Source organism: Pleuronectes platessa, chromosome 16 (assembly GCF_947347685.1).
Source record: "Pleuronectes platessa chromosome 16, fPlePla1.1, whole genome shotgun sequence".
NCBI classification, from domain to species: domain Eukaryota; kingdom Metazoa; phylum Chordata; class Actinopteri; order Pleuronectiformes; family Pleuronectidae; genus Pleuronectes; species Pleuronectes platessa.
Genome location: NC_070641.1, coordinates 10,223,904 through 10,246,388, shown reverse-complemented (window position 1 = coordinate 10,246,388; position 22,485 = coordinate 10,223,904). Strand labels below are relative to the sequence as shown.

General features: G+C 45.9%; 1 protein-coding gene across 1 annotated transcript in view; it reads right to left on the bottom strand.

Moving 5' to 3' along the window:
- Positions 1 to 6,375: 6,375 nt before the first annotated feature.
- The window catches only part of rnd2 (Rho family GTPase 2), a 28,780-nt gene continuing 12,670 nt past the window's right edge, over positions 6,376 to 22,485 (bottom strand). The window contains exons 3-5 of the mRNA XM_053443395.1: positions 12,311 to 12,420; positions 10,046 to 10,180; positions 6,376 to 7,546 (exon numbers count right to left, since the gene is read on the bottom strand). Of these exons, the coding sequence (XP_053299370.1) occupies positions 7,277 to 7,546; positions 10,046 to 10,180; positions 12,311 to 12,420 (515 nt within the window). The 3' untranslated portion in view covers positions 6,376 to 7,276. The remainder of the gene's footprint in view (positions 7,547 to 10,045; positions 10,181 to 12,310; positions 12,421 to 22,485) is intronic.

Genomic DNA, 22,485 nt, shown 5'->3' with positions numbered 1-22,485 from the left:
CTGTTGTGTGACTGTGTAACTGGCTGCTACATGTATGAGAGTTTGAACCCAAGTGACTGGGGAAAAGGACATGTTTGGGTTTATTGACCCATCCCAAAGCATGGCAACAATTAGAGGGATTGTTTAAGACCACTAAAACTACATCTGCAGAACCGATATTTGCAAAGTGACAAAGTGCTTCAATTGCAACTTGCTGCGGTAGTTATTTAGCATATGATTTGCTCCTGACAGTTTATAGCTTGATCATATGACTTCAAACAAATATACTTCAGAATCTAACACATGTAGCTGCTACAAGTTGACAGGAATAAGGGCCCTGTCTTACACCGACTTAAGGCTGGCGCATGCTTCTGCAACTGCGTCGGCGGCTTTTCACGCAGCTGTGTCACAGGATTCTTTGTCATTCATGCTTCCCCAAGCGTTGCGCGTCTTACAAAGCAATTCCCCGCCAGAACACTAGGCGGAGTAATGTTTTTTGTCGAAGAGGACCTTAGAGACCCCTTCTTTCTTCTTCGTCGATTGTTTATTTACATAGCCACTGCGGCTCCTCGTAGCTTTTTTCTGGCGGACAAATCCGCCAGTCAGTGACGGGTTATACAAGTGATCATACTTTCGGATCTCTTCTGCCAAACGCTCTTCTATTTGGTCCATATTCGTTCTTCTAAATCTTCCGTTGTTTCTGCCGGTATTATGTGGCATGAAACCGGAAATGCGACTCCGGAAAGGATGTAGTTAGCGGACCAATCAAAACCCTTGCGGGCTGCGTAAGGCTCGTGGAGCTTTGCCGTATAGTTAGAAAAATGGGGCGACGCACGTAAGAAGAGATACATAAGCACTAAAGCCTGAAACATGCTTCTGCGACTGCGTCTGCGTCTTTTCACGCCGCTGTGGCGCAAGACTCGTTGTCATTCATGCTTCCCCAACCGTTACGCGTCTTACAAAGCAATTCCGCGCCAGAACACTAGGCGGAGTAATTCTTTTTGTCGAAGACGACCTGAGAGACGCCTTCTTTCTTCTTCATCGATTGTTTATTTACATAGCTACTGCGGCTCCTTGTAGCCTTTTTCAGGCGGACAAATACGCCAGTCAGTGACGGGTTATACAAGTGGACATACTTTCGGATCTCTTCTGCCAAATGCTCTTCTATTTGGTCCATATTCATTCTTCTAAATCTCCCGTTGTTTCTGCTTGTTTTATGGGGCATGAAACCGGAAATGCAGCTCCAGAAGGGATGTAGAGCAGACCAATCACAGCCTTGCGGGCTGAGTGAGCTTGCGGAGCTTTGCCGTAAATTTTAGAAAAGTGGGGCGACGCCCGTCAGCACGTAAGGAGGGATACATAAGCACGTAAGGGACCCGGAAGGGCTCTTGCGCTTACGGGCCCGTGAAAATGCAGAAGCATGCGCCGGCCTTTAGATTGACTCCAATCACATCACCACTGACTGTTAGTTTCAGACCAAACAAGTCATTTTCCCATCCAGCACCCATATTGCTAAAATAGCAAGTGACCATTTGACCACTCATGCTGTGTTGGTTTAAAACGAGTTGTGGTCAGGCCACAGACTGTATAAAAAGATGTATGACATAACAAATTCCCTCAAAGTGAAGCTAAATAGTCTTGATCGCCACCTGTTGGCTGGCTGCAGTACAGGTCATTCTGCCCACCTCCTCCATTAATTAATTATCTGATTACAGACTCTGGGTTCAAATACACAAGATGGCAGCGTTTGTATCCTGGTTATTTATCCTCCATTTCTGGATGGCGGGAGGAAGTGGACGTGTGTGACGCAGTGGAAAGTGATCACACTTTTAACCACACCTTTAAAATCTGTTCTGCGGTCTTCTTTTGTTATTATATGTGCATTATCAAGATGGTATTATGCACCTACATATGAAGCCCAATCATTAGCGTGAAGCACACAGTTGATCTATTCACGTGCTTTGCGAAACGGTTTCCTCTCCGGAGAAGTGTTCTTTCCTATTACCTGGAAATCCGCCTTTTTATAGCAACGCACTGAGGTGCAAGCTCACCTGGCTTTTAAAGGGAATAGAATCTGGCTCTCTGATTGATTTATAGCACTTTAATTGACAAATTGGGATTCATTAGGAGAGCAAGCACAACCCTTTACAAACCTTGTTCCACCCTGAAACGAGCAAAAGTGGATTTGGAAACAGCCCAGAATGCACTGTGTGCTTTAGACCATGAGCTGAGATAATTAAAATGGAGCCCTAAGGCTGCAGTTTCCTACGTTTCCTTGACCTCGATGGAAAATGTCTTCAAGTCGAGGCGAGACGTGACTTCATGACGTAAGAAAATTGCTCTGCTCCGGCTCTGATCGTGGCTGCCATTTTTAGAGCGAGAAAGACATAATGCTAGTAAAGCATTAAAACAATTAACTAAGCCCAGTTTAAAGAAAACAACAGCTCAGACCGGCTCCAGCTTTGCAACACACAATAAATCCTCCGAATTGTTCACCTCAATCACAGATAAAAGCTGGTTTATTTTCCATGGAAGCCCTCCAAGATATGAATCAGTCTGTGGACTCCAATTTAAAGACTCGAGCAGTGGATTCTGAATATCGCTGCCAAACCTCTCCATCTTTTACGTCTTATCAGCCCCCCACCACCACCCACCACCACTTCCCCGTCGCACAGCTCAGTCACACAACCTCTAATCCCTCAGAGAAATAAGTGTGCATCCATCTGAGAACACATGATGGAAAAACACACCTTCTAAAATATCACTCATAACTTCTCCCTTTAGTCAAATCCTCCCCTGTTCTACTTCTGAGATGTTGGTCCCAGATGTAAACTCAGTCACAGAGACAAATACAGATAAAGATGTAGGTGAGTACACACGCGCTCACACACACGCGCTCACACACACACACACACACACACACACACACACACACACACACACACACACACACACACACGATCAACTATATTAAAGCACACATCACACATTTTAACTATAGCAGAAAGCACTAAACCGTGGGCTAATTAATCTCCATAGCCTGTGCTTCACTGCTAACCAACCACAGGGAGGGGACCAGCCTAGACTCTACTTTGTCGAGTTTATCTGCTGGGAAGCAGGAAACAATAAAGTTGAAAATCTTAAGCGGTAACTGGGGAAAGGTCGTCAGATTAATATGCCTTTGAAGGCATTTTCTTGTGAACGTCAATGCCGTAATCTCTGCCAGTTTCCTGTGTGTGTGTGTGTGTGTGTGTGTGTTTGTGTGTGTGTGTGTGTGCGGCATACTGCTTCTCATTACAAATCCTCTCATGACTGTATTTAATTTGTGGCTCTGCTCTGTGGCCTTTTGTCAGCAGACGGGCCAAGTACTGTCTCTCTCGCTCTCCATCACCCCTCCTCCGTGTGTCTGGGTGTGTCAATCACTTTCTTTCTCTCTCTCTCTCTCTCTCTCTCTCTCTATCGCTCTCTGCCCTCTCTCTGTCGCTCTGCCATTTCTGAGGACACAACCCCATCTGCAAATTGTAGTAATTTGCCAAAGAACGCTCCGTGATGGTGGACTTCCTGTGCACGTGACGTCACCTCTGGGTTGCTCCGGGGCTGAGATGACTGGGCTCTCTGTGTCGGTCAGAGCCGGAGAAGTGAAAGTCAAGAATGCAGAGACGGAGCGTGAACCTGCGGAAGCACTAATCCCCCTGGCGTCTCGGAGGTAAAGGGCAAATGGCTGATCACATTGCTGAATTTGAGGACATCCTGCCGTAATAAACCTGCCTCTAAGTGGGACTAGATCGTCCAGATAAACTCAGATGTGGGTTTAATTTCACAAACAAAGCAGCAGCTGATTGGTCTTCGTCTTGGCACGATGCACACGCGTCTGGCTGCAGCGTCTGGATGACTTGCTGTATTTGACGGTTATGCAGGCTGATGGGGAGATGCGGGGCAGTGCAATGGAGATGATGCCATCACACACAAGCATTTGCACCGCAACACTAATCCTGTTAAGCATCAGTGTGAACCGTAGGAGCCTGGTGCCCCCGACGCGGGTGTTGCCCTCATTTCCACTGCTCATTTCCTGATCTGAGCAACACCTCTCTACGGCTCCTCTGTGACTAATGAGTCCATCCTAGAAATATTAATACTTCTCTTTTTACTCTTTTGGACACGCCACTAAAAATCTCACTTCCTTGTGGGTTTAATAACTGGTGTTGTGCCAAAAAGCGATCATCCGCCAGAAGCTACTTTACATACATCTGCAGGTGCTTATCTGGATCCTCACTTGCACACACACTGAACTTTATGTCCCTGATAATAAAGGCATGTCTCTGTGTTTGCAGTTTAGAGACATTTACACTTCTTGATTACAGAGAATACTATTGTGTAGCCTATGTGTGTTTGGTAGCCCATGTGTAATATCATTTTTGGAAGCTTCAGTGTTATTAACTCGATTTACAGATGGGTTGCTCTTTGCAATTATCCTTATGAATCTGCCTTATTTTACCTCATGCCTTAGATTGGAACCAATCCAGTACCAGTTATATATTTAATGTGGTAATATATAACAGTTTTTTAACTGAATCTGATTCTGTCACATTCTGGTGGACAGTCACTCGTTGGTCTTACACTGGCAGTTACAATATATTAACAGTATAATGCAACCCTCTGTAAAAGGCTAACATTCCTCTGGGTGGTGAAAATGTCGAAAAAAAAGAAATGGAAAAGAAATTTCAGATTCTGGGTTTTGTCCGGATCCACGCCAGAAATCATCTGCATCACAGATTCCTGACCTTTTTCCCTTCTTACTCTTTGTAGCCAACCTACCCATGAACCCTGGCCACTCACGGCACGAGCTGAGCAGCTCAGCAGATTGATGTTTCCTTTCCCAGTTCGTCGAATCCGATTGTTTCTTGAAGCGCGATGATGAAAACAAGTATCTCTGAAGAAATGGACCAATACTTGAGAAAGCCCCAAAAAAGTTTGTCATGCTGAAATGGGTTTTCTTTTCTATCCTGCCGCTGATTTCTTTCCAATGATTTTATTTATATTCGATATTTTTATTTTCCTATTCGTTCTTCGGACAATTAGATGCATTCTTTGCCCTGACGACATTGTGAATCTATTGTACCAGCTGTGAATCCATCTCCCATCCTACGTGAGGAGACAAGCTCCAGGAGGTTTGGATATTTGAAATACATATTACTGGTGGATTATTCCTTCAGTTCTTCCCCTCACACGCCCTCTGTCGCTTCCCCTTCAGTTTCTTCTGCTCGCCTGTTTCTCTCCACATCTATCCTGGCTGTCCAGCAGGGATTTAACACCAGTTTAGTTGTCAGACAACACTGACAGTTACAGAGGTAAAGCTTTTAGTTGCTGCCAGAGGGATTTCGACTGACAGTGGCTGGGCATGTCCACGCTCACCTCCACCTAAATCCTGTCAGGAAGCAGCAGCTTGCCAAATGCAAACCCACTCCAGACCGAAAGTCCTGCTGCGTAGGAGAAACTGTGTTCCTGGGGTCCAGAAGAAGAAAAAAAGTCCCTGGACCAGCCGGACACCAAAATTGCTCCCTGTCGATATAAGAGCTCGCCTGTCACGTCATCTGTCGCACTGAATAGAGTTGAAGTCCCTGAAATAGTTTGGAGTCGGTCACTTAAAAAAAAAATATTCAGTGCTCGGTTGCTGCTGCATTGCAGTTCAATTTTTGTTTTTGCCGGCACAGAGGTCTGCAAGGTATGTGCACATTACCTCGACAGACTGACTCATTGCTCAGGCTGCAGGAGAGCACAGAGACGGCATTAACACAGGAAGTGGAGCCTTATTATTTACAGGCTGACACAAGTGATAATTGTTCCCCGATGTCTGATTTATTTTTTCATCAAATTCATCAAGAAATCTATTAATGTGAACACCTATGTCGCAATGTTAAAGAAAAATAAAAAATATTTCTGGAATCCGCCCCTTTGTTTAGATCTGCACCCAAATGAAATGTGTCCTTTTTGTGGAAATCTGTTCAGTGGTTTTTATATAATCTTGGGTGAAAAGTGAACAAACTTGTAGCAGTTAGGAAACATTTAGAATGGGACTCAGTAGAATCTAGATTCAATAGATCCAGATTCTGATTTTTATCTGCACCCATTTGCAAATTGTCATTTTTTGTGTTTCATTAAGATCCATAAGTGATTTCCTGGTAAATCAGTGAAAATGTCCTATCTCATGTTGTGAATGTGAAAAGAATAATCCTTTGTCGTGATCCACTTAGAAAGTTTGTGGTTTCCTTGTAGGCATATGTCTTATCTTTCCACCAATTTTCAATGTTCTGGAGTTTTTGCATAATCCTGCAGAAAAACTAAACCAACCAATCAACCAATCAAAATACATATGAAGGAAACTAACCCGTTGTCCTTCTGTAGGGTCAAGCTGCTGCTTTATTTCAGAGTTTAGTGAAAGTACAACAAAATAGCCCTAACATTTTCTCACTTAATTTTCCACAAAGAAACAACTTTGAAATAGTGACAACAGCATTAACTTCAGTGAAACTGACACAAGTTGGAGTCGTCGAGAAAAATGGTGTTAAAATGAGCAAAATAACATCAGATTGGCTGTGGCATTTTTCTTTACTCTTAAAATGCACTTGTGGTTGTAACGCTCTCTCTCTCTCTCACACACACGCCTTCATAGAACTTCCATCAGTATCACAAAATCTCATTTCCAGCTCCTAATGTTTGGTTTGACTCATCGTTTCACCTAATCCCTTTTCAGCAAGACTGTACATACAAGTTTCTCTCTCAGATATGGCGACAGGAGGCAACAACAGACCGAAGCTGGACATGTAGTCCTCATGTGCGCTCAGCGACATTGTCTTTTTGAAAGTTTCATCCACAGACGTCCGTCTTCACCGTGGCTCCTCTCACGTCGCTCTCCTCACCCCCCCCGCTCCGCCGCAGCACCGTCCTTTCCCTTGAGCCGTTTCAGGAAATGAGTTCCTCTTTAATACCCAGGAAGAGACGACACTTCCGCTGTCACAGCTTCCACGTGTCCGGAGAGTTAGTCCAATTTGCCATCATCTCAAAACAACACAAATATGTAAACAGCTTAGAAAATATGCACACAGGCAAAAAAAAAAATGAATCCAAAAGCATTTAGTTTTCACAGCGCAGTGTTTCTTTTATCCCCACCACTCTGCAGTGCAAAGAAATCAAAACATGAGGAAAACAAAACAAAACAAAAAACAATAAATAGACTTCCTCTTATATATATTTCTGTGTTTAGGTATATACATATATATATATTTAGAAGAATGGGTCTCTACATGAGCACACAGCTCTTGGCCCGGTCCTTCCTGATGGTCGGGGCCTGGTCGATCTGCTCAGTCCGACCGGGCAGCGGCGGCAGGGGGAGCTGAGACACTCGCTTCAAGCCCCGGCGGGAACTGCTGCGTTTGAGCTGCGGCTTGTGCGTCCGCTGCACCGACGCCAGCGTGGTGATGTGGAACACGTCCCGGACGCTGTTCTCCGAAACCTTGGAGGTGCACTCCACGTAGGCCACCGCCCCCATCTGTCGACCTATCGTGCTTCCCTACGACACAGAGACGGAGAGAGCGAGATTATTCGTAAGCAAGCAAGCGAGGGAAAGATGAAAAAGGGAACGACACGAGCTCATCAAACCTTTGAATGAGCAAAACATCAGCGTAACTTTTTTCTGCTTTTTCATCTTTTAGCCATTTTCTTCCACGTTTTCTCCTTTCAGTGGTTTTCAGTTGCTGCTTTTTTCTCTAGGTCGGTGCATGTTCTAAACCTGCCTGATTGGAATAAGCTGTTTGTTTGACCTGTGGTGATGCTGATTGCAGCCTTTCTCCCTGAAACTGTGAAAGTGACCCACAGTTTATGAGCTGTAAAGACCTGCTGCAGGACTCAGGGCACAGAACCCTGAAGCTGCACCCCCGCCGCTGCACAAAGAGCTGTTCACCTGTTTATTCAAGGTTCAGAAGAAGCTCCACTCAGTTACGCTGAACCCCAAACTGGAGAATCAGTCACTTTTGTGGATGAGTCCCAGTGGTAGCAGCAACTGAGCGCAAAGTTAATTTAAAGTCAATTCATATTGAAGGTATCACGTTTCCAAATCAAACCAAATTCAACACAATGCACTTCTTTAGGCCCTAAACGAATTATTTTGTGTCCTCAGGTCTTTTAGTGGACGTTTTTCGACACCACTGCTGTTTGAGCTCTTCACAAAGAAACTGAAATCTTGCAGCACGCACCCCCCATCTCTCACACCACCTTGGCACAAGCCGGCAATATATCTCCACAGTAAAAGACTAAATGTCCCAGAAAGAGGCAGCGGTCCAGAGACAAAGATGCGGATCGGGACCGTAGACTGAATGTCAATGGTCCAAACATGTCTGGAGACAAATGAAGCCCCTCCATCCGAGAGCATGAATAATGCAGATGCTCTCAGTCCTTGGTCTGTGGTAACAGAGTGGGCCAGAGCGCCAGTGTTGACATGGGCTGTGCAGCTATTTAGAGAGAAGAGGCTAAACCCATAACGGAAGTCCTCCAGCATTAAGCGTCCCCCTGAGTAATGTCACAATATGCCCAGTTAATTGAGACTGTAAATTGTTTGCTTGAAATCAAATCAGAAACAAATTTAATTTTCAAATCCCTCGGCCTCCCTTTAAGCACAGCGCGGCCTCGTGTTTAATCTCCTGTTTCCTGATCGCACTGATAAACTCACGTTCAGGCACAAATCCACCGATGAAACGTTTCCTAACAGATGAGTGAAGGCTGCGTTTCCCACGACCTTAAAACATCTCTCCACCACAGAGGGATTATTCATCCGCAGTGGACGGGCTTGGTCTTTCGTCGCGGCCACATCCACGTACGAGACGCACAGACTTCCTCATTAGGCGGAAGGAAGGCCAAGGTGGAGATTGGCACGAGAAGCAGAGAAAGCTCGATCGGATCTCCGGGCAGATTAGCGCGGAAACCGTCTGGAGTTCACCCAGTGGTCACTCCTCGCTGCCGACTCCTCGGCTGTGTCGGAATTCAATTTAAGATCGACAACAGGATAACAACACGGCCCTATTGGATTAGAGCGGCCGAGGGTTCATTGTGGAAAACTTTGGCGTCCGCTGTGCCGACACACGGTTTCCGGACACGTTTCAGGCACACACATTAACTACACCAGACAGAAAGAGCGAGTGAGAAAGAGCGGAACGATAGCGTGATGCCGGCCTCGACACCAATGGGCCCTCGCTATTTTACATTCCCTAAGTGTTTTGCCTGCTCCATCTTTTGTTTATGTATCTTATTTACATGAACTGTTTTTCAGATGCTGATTTTTCCGAGGCTGCGTGTTTTTAGCCGCCAGCGCGCTCTCAGACAGCAGCCGGGGGGGGGGGGGGGGGATCCTTTGTTCCGAGGGCTTTTGTGTCCACTTTTTGTATGTCCGACACGGCAGAGCACAAAATGAACACGGTGAAAGCTGATTAAAAATTCACACATTTACAGAACAGTTTATCATCCCCTCCCTCTTCTCTCCCCCACCCCGTCCCCTCTTGGCTTAGAGGTCACGGCGGCGTGCGATAAAAGCGCTCGCTCGTTTATCAACGTCCGTTTTTTCTATTCATCCCTGGGTTTCGAAAAAGAAACTAAATCTGCATGAATATTTCATCTCGGGGGGGGGGGGGGGGGAAATGTGTCCCTAAACTCCACTAACCGCCTCCTCCTCCGCGGCCCCTCGCCATAAGCAACCTTTACAGCCCTTGTCAGCAAATTTCAGTCAGAATGCCAACCCCAGCAACGTGTCCCCGAGGGGTTTCACACAGCTCTTATTCTGCAGCCGTTGATTGTGTTGCATGAGCCTGGTCTCTTACTTCCCTCCTACGGGACTTCACAAGAGTGAAATGCCACTGCTGATCCTGGCTTGCTTTCTAATGTCTTTTCTGCATGTCTGGTTGTTTTCAAATCCGTCTTTCTTCCTATAGGGCACCTCCAAACTCCTTCTCTCATCATTTAGACCAGTCTCTCCCCCCCCCTCTTCTCCTCCTCCTTTATCCATCATGTTGCCTGTGCTCACCTGTTCGTGGGTGACGGGGATGAGCCGCTGCTTGGAGAGTTCCCTCAGGGTGTTGACGTCCGTCCTCATGTCCAGTTTGCAGCCCACCAGCACCACCTTGGCATTGGGACAAAACTCCTGGGTCTCGCCTTGCCACTGTGGAGGAATCAGATACACATCAGGGATTTGGCCAAATATGGAACTGGTCGCAGAAATAAATTTATTGACATATGCACCGACTTTCCAGAATTCATGGATCTGATCTTGATGAAATAAGTCAGGCACATTTAGGGAACTGATATCCATGAGTGTGTGAAATTTGGTGCAGCTTGACTGAATTCAAGGGGAGTGAAGGGCCTTGGCAGATATATTCACTCTACTGACTGCCTTTCTAACTTTCTAAAAAAACAATTAAGATTATGTGTAACAATTGTTTTATGCATTTGTCAATTGAAAATGTTGGTTTTTTTGACAGTTAATTGGACAAAATCATTAATCTCAAAGAAAATGTTGAGACTAATAATATGGTAATTGCTAAATATGTACAGTTGAAGTAGGGTCATAAATAACAATCTATTTTAATTCATTCTTACTATCAAAATCATTGTTTGGTCAATATGTCAGAAAGTCTACAAACATGCACATTAGTTCATCAGTCAAGTCTTCTGAAAAAGGAAATGTTGAATATGATTGAAAATCAAAGTAGTTGTCGATACATTTTCTGTGAAATGACCATTAATGAATCATTTTGGCTCGATAATAATTTATTAAAGGCACACAATGGTCTTTGATAATACACAATTCACTGTTTCACTTTGATGATTCATGCAGGCTTGGTTTAGGTTTCTGCACGACCTTAAGTGCTTTATATTTTCCTCCAGACAAACAAATCTATTTCAGGATCTCTACAGAAAAGGTCGAGCAGTCGTCTTCCTTCTAAAATCGCCCTGAGATTAAATGTCTCCTCTGAAACTCAGCTGAACCAACAAAGTGGTCTCTTCTGCCCGCGACACAAATACACAGCAGCCGCTGCCAGCCCAGGAATACTCTGCATGTCGTGTTCAGAGTGCCGGGGGGGGGGGTCCATTCATCTTTCACGGAGAAAACAATGTTGGACCTTTCAGAACAATCCCTATTCTACCAATAACATCCAATCAAAAGCTTTGATGGTTTAACCCTCACTCCTCCCCCAGCTGTCATCCAGAGACCCTCCGGTAACCTGCTTGTTTCCAGAGGTCAAGAGTCTAATTTGGGATGGTGATTGTGCAACAGGTTTCCATGTGCCCCTGGGTTCCAGAGATTACCAGGGCGACAGCTCCAGGTCAGGGGTCAAGGGATTCATGGGAAAACCAAAAGCTTGACACCAGCTCTGCTTCCCCCTGTTGACAAAGGGCACTGAGGCTTGAGAGATATTTGCGGGTTAAAAAAAAAAAAAGGTGTCTCGGGTTAGATCTACAAAGTCTGCACGGGCATTACAGCAGCTCTCCTCAGACCACTAAACACGTCAACAGGCCCGACGTGGGAACGGTCCTAGGGCCACAGAGAGCGCAGTTCAAAGGCGAGCGCACACACATGGATTCAAGACGACAGACCACTAAATGGCACCGGCCTGCTCTACATGAAACACGTGCGCGCAGACACCACCAATTAAGCCGGGGTGTCTCAGCATGTGCATTAGGTATTTCACAGTGTGTGGCACAAAGTCTACCACTGGCTGTAAAAACATGACCTCAACCTCGCCCCCGCCTACACATAACCACCACTCGATCTCAACTCCAGAAAATCTCAGCATCCGAACCGTAGGCCTCCTCACCAATGTTCACTTTCACCATCTGGCCAACTGCTCTGCATGATACTCGGATTTTGAATTTTAAATGTCCGCAGAGCAGGGATTTCTAGAACTCTTGGACCGGCTTTGCGTCGGCTCTTTGATACGACTGCTGTGGCTAATTTGCGTATCTGATATTCCTCTGGAACCCACCCCGGCAGCAAGGCCTCTCGTCTCATTCTTCAGTCTGACCTTTCCATTCCTTTGAGGGACGCGGGTCAAGTGCCCATGGACATTTTGATGAGATAAAGGAACGGGGAGGCTCTGAACTCTGTGCTGATTTGCTCAATTGTCGAGCCGTGGAAATGCAATCTGCTGCCAGAGCGATACAAGATGCTGATCGGGGGGGGAAACAGTTTATTCTTTTCTGGTTGGTACTCCGGCGTCGCAGGAGATATTAAATGCAGAACCAAAGTGAGGAGAGGAGGAGCGGGGGGGAAAAAACACAAAACACTGACCTTTTTTATGACACTGTCCAAAGTCTCCGGGCGGCTGATGTCGAAACAGATGAGTACCGCATCTGAGTCGGGATACGCCAGCGGCCTCACGTTGTCGTAATAAGAGGAACCTGCGGACACACAAAAAACATACGACATCAGTCATCGTGGCTCATTTTTAATCCAAGGAGCTCAAAAATACAGGAAAACAAACTGGAAGGGGATCAAAACGCCATCCATACACCGGTAAACCCAGATTAAAGCCGTGACGCACACTTGGCCATGCAGCGGCTCCAACGTGCCTGTTCACACTCTGCACATGCAAATGAGGGTGCATGTCAACAGTTGTGCGCACGTGTTGAGGATTCTTGGTCTCGGGGTGTTCCAGGGATGTCCAGGTGTTACACGCACACTCGAAAGTGAGTGACAGTGGGTTGAGGACCGGAGGACTTAAGCACACGATCCATAATCATCTGGGAGCGCCAGAGAATGTCGGCGCAAAGGCCAAACTAAAGGTTGAGCCCCTTAATTCTCTCGACTCATCCCTCTTCCTGTCTCTATCTTGCAAATGGCTCTTGCTTTAAATACTTTTTTTTTCTCCTCCTGATGAGATGACATTCACCGGCACTCGCACACTTTCCGTTCACACACACACACACTTTTCATTTCTATACCTTGATCAAATTTGAAGGCAGAGTGGCGCCTCTGTACTTTCACAAGCCGCTCGGTTACACGACTCCTGCTCCCTTGCAGCTCTCATTAGGAGGCTTGTAAAAAATATCTGGGCTCTCCGGGAAACGTGGCTGTGGGCGTCCTGCCTCGCCTGGTAACCGCCGCTGACCTGAACTCTTCTCTCGATAGCAACAGCCCCCTGAACGCATAAATTAAAAACTCAGAGGTTTGGTTACAGATTCGCTCGCAGTTAATAGAAATGGATCCGGGAAACATATTTTGCAGATGTTAATCCCTTGCGGTCGCACAAACAGATTCTGATGATAACAGATGATATTTGTTCAAGCTGTCGCCGCGCTTCCTACGTGACCTGACACACGACAGGCAGCCGGCCTGTTAAAGCTCTGTGTGCCATTGTCTGCCAGGGCAAATGGAGTCTGCACAATGGAGCCACAGCCTGTTTTAGCACCACTACGTTCTCTTTGTTAATGACGGAATGAGACGATCACAATAGCTGCATGTGGCCCCGAAGCCCCCCCCCGCCGCCATTACTCAGCTGGCTGTCCGTGGTGTCCTGCTCCCTCTCCAATCAGAACAATGCAACAGGCTTCATGTCGCAGCATCCCTGGCTTATTATTCAGGTTTGAGGGTTTTTGTGTGAGAGAAAATGTGTAATTTTTATATATTTCATTCCCCAGAAAAATGCTCTTTGCCATAAAGGATTAACAACATGTTGTGGGGACTGATTTGTGTGAGTGTGTACAATTTTTGGTGCAGAGCCAAACACAAATCCAGACCTAGTGGGTTTAAATGTGGCTTCACAAGGAGACTGCTGGGCCTTGGCAGAGGTTTGCACTCTGAGTGTCCTTTCAGTTTAGCAATGTTTTCAAACATGCATTGTTTGTAAGTTGGCTTGCAGTCGTTTTCTTTTCTCCTGTTATTGTGTTGCCGATGCCAGTGCCAATACGCACCCGCTGGAAAATGCAATCTATGGTGCCCTTGCTCAAGGTGTGTATTATCTTGGCTTGTGTGTGGTAATGAAACTTGTTCACAAAATGCAGCGTTAAAAGGTTTTACACTCGTCTGCATTGTGGGGCATTGAGAGTTTGCACCGACGCTGCACTCTCAACTCTTTAATTGAAATGGGACCTTAAACTGTGGTAATGAGAATTGTAATCATGCAATTTTGTTTTATTGTTTTTGAGAGCAGATCCTACCATACAGATTTGTTACAGGAAAACTTGACCTAGCCGCCCCCCCGTGCGTCACATGACCTGCAATTTGGACTGTAACCACCACCACAAAATTGCTGCACAGTGTTACCGACAGCTTGGTGCTTGTACATCCATGTATATCTGGACATAGAGCACAAGGTACAAACCATACAGGGACCCGCTTATCAAATGTTTGCAGTCTTATTGCATGAGAATAACCAAAAAAATATGTTACTTTAAAACTTAGCAAAAGCCTAAAGGCAGTATTACAAAAACTCTGATAATGTTTGATTCTCTACTTTTATTAATATACAGTATATACTACAATTATGTTTAATGTAACGTAATGAGAATAATATTCATTACTCTACACCGTAAGCGACATTTACAGGAATTTATAATCCCCTCTTCATCTATAAATACAGGATTGCTAGTTTTTTTTCAGTTGTGTGAAGAAGGGCACACACACACACACACACACAAACACACACACTTCCAAAAAAGGCCCAATCACACAGACGCCGAGTCCAACCGTCCGCAAAGCCCTCACTGTACGACAGCAGGGCTCTGATTGGTAGCAGTCACACATGAGATGCTGTGAGTGCTGAAGTTGGTCTTTAGTATGTATCACAGTGCAGCAGGCCCGTACCGAGGTTGGAGCAGGAGAAGAAAAGAGACGGAGCATGTGGGGGTGGAGAGGGGACAGAAAGGATTTAATGACTTTTGACGCTGGAGCGAGGGCAAGGTGCAGAAGCACGCGAGGATGAGAGGAGCCAGCGCCGGATGAACACCGAATCCAGATGAGGGGCGAGAGACGTCGGATGAAGGAAAGCTGAGACAATGGTGCTTGTTTGACTGAAGAAGTAATTAGTGGCTGGAACGAGGCCGCTGGGATTAATTTGTCAACCCCCAAAGATCGAGATGATTGGCAGGTCATGTGCACGACGGGCCTCGTCACAGCACAGCAACACAGAGCTGCTCTGCCCTGAGCGACAGGGAGGCCACCTCAGCACTTTCACAAAGTCGGAAAAAAGTCCTCTGAGGGAAAGGAGAGGAGAAAACAGGGCTGTGTTTAAAAACAAGCTGAGCAGGAGCAAACAAAAGCCAATCACCATAACAATCAAGAACATGAGGAGGAGGAAGAGCAGGACAAGAAAGGGGGTGAAAAAGATAAAAAAAGCTGATGTAGCGGTGGAGGAGAGGAGGAGGAGGAGGAGAGAGGGTGAGCGCTGGGTGTTTGGGTAGGTAATGAAAGCACTGGGCTCGGCAGGACAGATCAAATAAAGAGGTATGAGTGTTCTGGCTTGGCTATTGGTCGAGCCGGCCTGCGCCCATTCACTGTGAGGTGGAACAAAAGGTCAATTGAATTTCAGACAGAGGCAGGGCGAGATGGATGGGGCAGGAGGGAGAGGAGCCCAACCTGGCAGGAACCTCTAAAAACCATCACGCCTGGCAAGCTGCTGGGTCCCCCCCCCCCCCACTCCGTGGCAAGGACGGGCATAAAACACCCCTCACGAAACCTCCAAGTAGAGTATTAGCATTAGCCTGATTTAGCACCGGCCATCTCTCATTTTGAAAAGTGGATTTCTGTCTTTATTTCCCCGGGGCTAATTAGCCCTAAGCCAAGCTGCAGCGCCGCACAGGCAGGGGTGACTGAGGTGGGAGGGGAGCCCCCCCGCCAGCCGTCAGTCGAGCATCCTCAAAGGCCAGACACATCCCAGAGGAGGTGGAGGCAGACAGAAACTCTGTGAAACGCTGATGCACAGTAATAAGGCTTGAGGGTTTGTGGTACGACTTAATTTATGCCTCCTGTCCCCGACCACATCGCCCCCCCCCCCCCCCCCCCCCCCCCTGTTGGAACGATCCATCTGAAACATGAGGTGACGGCTCTCTATCTGCTCATTCGAACCCTCATCTGTGATTCCACTGTCTGACAACACGCAGTGAAATTAACTCAACAATAAAACACAAATGGTGCCTTCTGATGGGGGAGAATCTTCAGGAAGCCTGTGCAGTTGAGTGTGCATCAGCATCTAACGAAGCCTCCCGGTGCTCAGCGCATTAATCTGCACCATCACTTCAGGAATTTGTCAATTTCACCCTCTGTTTGTTGGCCGCCCGTTGCAGACGCAGCTAAAAAGCAAACCGTAATGAGTGAGGGGGAAAGAATAGTCTTTGCCTCGGGGCTCTCTGATGTGTTCATGCACATATGGCAATATCAACTAACAGCCTCATTAGGGCCACAGAGACGAAGACGTCCATGCACACAAACAAAAGGCAGGGTAAAAAATACTTTTTAAAATATCACCAAATAAGGAATAACGATTGAGTAACTGCAACTTTAGTAACACAACAAATTCAGAGCCACACACACACGTATGTGTCTCTTTTCTTCCCCTGTTTTTTCCTCTCGAAATCAACCTTCAAAGCAAAAAGGCAAAACATTTCAAGTTAGGGGGGCCGAGTATCGTAGCAACCTGGAGGGATGCAAATGGCTTCATTGTGAGCCCCTGAAAGGAAGGAAGGAGGAAGCGAGCAGGAGAGCAGAAGGGGGATCGCGGACGCTAATGACTCCGGTGCACATGGCGATTAGAGGCGTCTAAAAGGAGGCAAGATGAGGGTTGGCACTCCATCTCCTGAGAGGGCTCAGCAGCCTCGCCATTGTTGAGGGTCCGGTCTGTGTTGTGAACTTTTATCGCTCCTCCTCAGTCAGGGTTGGACTCAACCGGAGATAAACAAAGACCGCTGCCGAGACGCGGCTGGAGAGGAGGTGGAGCTACTTTGACCCAGTGCATCACTCTGGTGTACAAGATAGAACCTTCAAATGTAAAACTCATTCGTATCAGCTAATTATAAGACCTACACATTCAAATGCAAGCTCCCCCATTTGAATGTTCATACTGTTAGCAGCCACTGCTCTCCATTTACTTCTGTGTGATATGAAAATCAATTATTAGACTCATGAAAGTCGTTTGAGTTGTGTTATCCATCACGGTGATGATAAAGTGTGCGCTTGTTTTGCCCAGCATTACATTGTCGCCGCTTGATATTGCGGTGTAAGTGCATATTGATTGGCAATGCCTCATTACAATAATGTGACAAACATTCATGCAGACTTTAATTTCACCGTGATGGATTGCACAACTCAATGTAGGAGCCAACTTGATACACAGTGAGGATTAAACGTCAGGAGATCTCGGTCACTGTTGATCTGTTCAGTGTTTAACTTCTTACCCCAATCCTCAAGTCTCCTAATTTATAGAGGAGGAAGAGCACATTTTTGGATCACCTATTCACTACTATATATTTTTGGAGCTACCTGCAACCTTTGTGGGGAGGTAAAAATGAGACACCTCTATTAGGTCTAGTACACACTGTCCTACACTCTTGTGTCCACGATCTCATTCTTACAGTCTCTACCCAGACTCTAGGTGAGGATCGGACTGTAGATAGATTCTTCAACCATAACAGGTCCCAGTCGGACGTAGCTAACAGAGACACGTGGTCTGCAAAGAGCAGCACCACAATCCTGAGGCTCCCAAACCTGTTGCTCTCCTCACCCCTAGAAAATCCTGTCTATGACAACACTACTGTGTCCAACACCCATCAGGAACATGTCTGACATTATTCTGAGGACATGGACGCAGCTGTCGCTCTGCTTGCAAAGCTCAGTATGACCGACAGCAATGGCCCCAGTGCCTCATACTCCTGTAGTACTGTGCCCCAGGGTCATGGTCATACACCTTCTCAAAGTCTAAAAAAACACAGGAACACAGGGGGGGGGGGGGGTTGTCACAGTCTCCTGACCCCGAACAACCCCAACCAGACAGAATGGATATGGTTCCTCCTGAATCCAAAGTTCAAGAAATGGTCAGTGCCTCGTTTCCAGGAAACTGGGGTAGACTTTCCAAAGAAGGATGAGTGTTGTGAATCCCTGATAATTGTGAATCCTTTTTTTGTGAGACAAAAGAGGGGTCTATGAAATTCTTTCGAAAAATCCAGTGGAAAACATAAGGGACAGTAGGCAGTGCAGTATAGATCAATTGATAACACAAAGAATTTGGATTCTTAGGGTTGCCCATCAATATTCCTCCGATTGTGAATGTTCTTATTGAGATCGACTATTTTCTATAAATCTGTTGTTTCTTCTGACTGAAATCTGTCACATGAATGTTTCCCCAAAAATTCCCTGCTCGACCAATGATTGGTCTGAGATATTGAACCTTGAGAGCGATATCGCAATTACTCCATCACATGTTGGCGAGATTTAATGCAGTGTGCAGTAGCAGAAGTCACATAAACAGACCATTTACAGCTTTGATATACAGCCTCATATAAAGGGAGCTTGAGGGAATGAATCCGAGTGAAAAATCAGCTTGATCCAATGAAACAAACCATAAAAAAAGTCTGTAATGAAGCAGCCATGGCTTGGCGGGCAGTCAAGACCGGGGCTTATGCTGTATCTTAGGTCGCACAGCGTGACATATAGACATCACAAGTGTATACGCACAAACATTCTGTGTGTGATAAGGCCGTTGATCTGTAATAGAGATGGCTGTGTCAAGTTTTCAAAGGCATTAGCCCAAGGACGGGGACAGTGGAGGAGACACTGGGTTAAATGGCCATTAACCTTCAATGTCTGCAGCCTTTCTCATGAAGGATATTGATCAAAGCCCCCCTGCTCTTTCCCACCGGAGGGAGCGCAGCCTTTGAAGGGCGTAGAGTACCTTCCCGCAGATCTGCTCTTCTCCCCTGCTGCCAAGCGAGGAGTTAATGCCCGTGTCAGTCGTCCATTGGCAGGTTGCGACACGGGGCTGGACGTTGACGCTGAAGCAGATACAAGGGGGACAGAGCTGCATTGCCGTCTCTCTCCTGCACGCCCCGGGAGAATCAAGATGGAGATGGAGCGGCGAGTCCACTCTCAGTTGTGGTCCCTGTATTATAATCGCACATATAGACACACATCCACACTCCCATTCCACTAGAGAAATAGCAAAGTAATTCATCTCCTGTTGTTTGATCCCTATATACAGTACAGAATGTCTATGGCTTGGGTTTGTGCTGTGCTTTACCTTTAAAGATCAATACGCTTTTTCTGTCAGGCACTTCCTCTGCGGAATTCTATCTTCCCTTTCACGCATAAAAAAAAAATTCATAAAGTCTCATTTTAGATTTTCTTCTTCACACAGCTTGATAAATTACTTCAGACTCTTTTTTCTTGGGTGGTGGCACCACATGTCAACCGCTTGGAGATGTTTAGATGTAATAATACCAACACTACCCAGCGTTTGTTTGTGTGAGGAAGTCAGGTAGTTGTGAACATCTGCACACAGGGGAGAACATGCCAAGCCTGTTTCTGTGTTTCTTCAAGCTCTGCGTCTCTCACACCAGAGCCGTGGAGCCTGCTCAAAAGCGGCCAGCAGCACCAGCAGCGGACTGTTTGGACCAGATCCACCAAATAACACAGTTTAAAAAAGACGAGAGCCAGTTAGAGAATACCAGATGCTGACTCTGGGATTATTTGTTCTTTGCACAACCTCTTTCACCTCCCAGACCAATCAGTGTCGGACCCCAGCTGGTTCCGATATTCCCAACACAGGCTGCAAGTCTTTTGCTGCTTTGTTTGTTTTCGTCTGGTTACTCAACAGGAACATGTAAAAACAGAAGGAGCTCACGCGGGGGAACGAGCGATTTTTTTTCTAAGGAGGGGAGGTGGAATATCCAGTTTCCGACCTGAAAAGCTGGTGTGTTGATCAGATTGGACAAAGGCCTTCAGGAGCCCATCTGTGCTGCCCTGTGTGCGGAGGGGCCTCTGCTTTACACATCCAGATAAAAGGGGAATATCAAATCAAATTACACAGTCCGGATTAGGTTTTTCCAACCAAACTAAAGAACAGGCACAGTCTGCCCAACTATGTATTGATACTATGTACCTACATAACCATATAACAAAACGTAAAGTAATTATGTGCAATCTTTAGCTGCCAAACTATTCTGACAGCTTGCAGCCATGTGCTGACAGCATGATAAACCAAAACCCCCCTCATTCATTTCAACGAGAGCACGGTGCCAAAGCAAAGAGCTCAGGCAAATGATTGCAGGGCCAGCCAACAGTGCAATGTGGTATCATGTCTCATAGCACTGCACTGGACAATGAAATATATAAGCATGTGCTCATTCCTGGCAAATTATGAACACGTTGGATTCAACCTGGACTCTAATACCGGTTCTTTCACCATGTAACTTTGGATAGCAGGTGTGATATCCAATGATAAGTGTCAAACCAAATGTTATGATAATCATAACTGTCTGAATCACGTTTACCAAGAGTAAGAGAAATGCTGAGCTGTAGATTATTTGAAAAGACCAATATGGATTTTTGAGGCCGATGTCGATACCGATATTAGAGTAAACAAAATTGTTATAAATGTATAAATATATATATATATTAAATTAATGGGCGATGAATCTTGAGTTGATATACGACAAACAAATGTAACTGAAGCTTGATCTTTTTTTACAGTTTAAGCAAAAGATATTATAGAAATATTAGGAAAAAACAAATACAACTTATTATATAGAACTCAACAGATAAAAAATACAGTGCACACCTTTTCTGCATTGTTCTCTTAAATAATAGTTTTCAAATCGGCACATTAACCTGCTAACATAGACACAAATACGATAAGACTGTCAAAGGCTCATATTGGCCGAACTGACTGGTGACATTTTGACGGAAAGCCTTTGTTTTCTGTACATGAAAATGGCACAGCTGCTCAGTCTTGGCAGCAAAGAGAATTAAGAACCAGTTTGTGGCTGCAGATGCCTCATTCGATCCATCAAGTGTCATTAAGGCAAACTAAAGGACACATGTTGGGAAAATGTTTGGATAAAATTCTGGTTCTCTCAGCCAGTAGCTTGTTAAACGGCACCTCCACTTGGCAGGGATGCCACTAATCCCCCCAAACAAAATTAAGGGTGAACTGATTTTTTCATTTCAACAGTCTTTGAGAACTCGCCAAACAGTATGAAGTTTTCTGCCAACGTTTAACACCGACTCTGATTTTCTGACCAAGCGGTGGTGAATACCACGCTACAATAAGTTCTGCTCTTCCCAATCCTCGAAGACTGTCATCCCCTCACATACACACTGTCTTCAAATGTTATTCCTTTTCACATGTAAAACAGCCTAGATCGCATCGTTCCTGCTCCTGCACATATTTCAATCTCGCTCTCCTTTTCAAAACTTGTTCTGGAGCTGGAAGATTTTCATTAAAGGTTGTAATAAGACTGACTGTGGCCTCTCTGTCCGCCGTCTGATATGAAGCGGGTGAATGAGGAGTGAGAATATTCATGTGGTAGCTACGCAGGCATATGAAAGAAAAACTTGGAGGGGAAAGAGACAGCCTCCGCTCCAACAGCTCCACTTCCTCCAGCGCAGAACCATCCAAACACATCCCTATCATGATGCTATCTATCCCCCCAGTCCACTCTGTGACCCCCCCAGGGAGACGCCGGGGAGACGAGGCTCCACCCCAAGTGCAATTTCACCTCCACAAAAGCGGCAGCAGCGAGAAATAGAGCGCAAGCGGATCTTGTTTATAAATAAAGTCATCCATAAATGATGAGATCTGTTGAGTGTCTGTGTGTGGGGGGGGGGAGCGAGGTGCAGGTGGAGGGGGAGGGTTGAAGGATGGAGGTGAAAGTCGGCCCCTCTCCCCGTATCCCCTTTCGCTCGGATGGGTTGCAGACGGATGCTGAGCGGGCTTCGCTCCTGTGGAGTTGGGGAGCCGGAGGGACCGAGCGCTGCAGCTCTGGGAGCAGCAGCAGCAGAACCAGTCACTGTTTGAAGTGGGCTGATCAAAGCTGGCGCTGCATCGGGTTCTGTTGCACTCAGCAGAGGGAGCTGACCGGGGGAAAGCACACAGAGCCACAGTTCCCTGGGTGCTTTGGTTTCCTGTCTGTCTGGATGACTGAGGCATTCACTACTGCTGCTGCTGCTGCAAAGGAATACACACCCTGTTTCGACTCAGGGTGGATTAGTTAATGACTCCTCTTTAGTTAAAGTCAATTTTCCAAACACATGAACAGTTCTATAATGTAGCTTAACGTGTTACTGTAAGCACATGACTGCTCCCGCCAATGCAATAATTTGTTTTTTTAGTAATGACATTACAGTTAGTGGTTAGAACTGTGTTCCTCCTGTTATATATTAGACTTTAACTATTTAAACGGAATTAAAACCTGCTTATCTGTCTATCCGGTCAGTTGACTCAGGAATGTCTTGAGATGGACATAGTTTTATCAGAG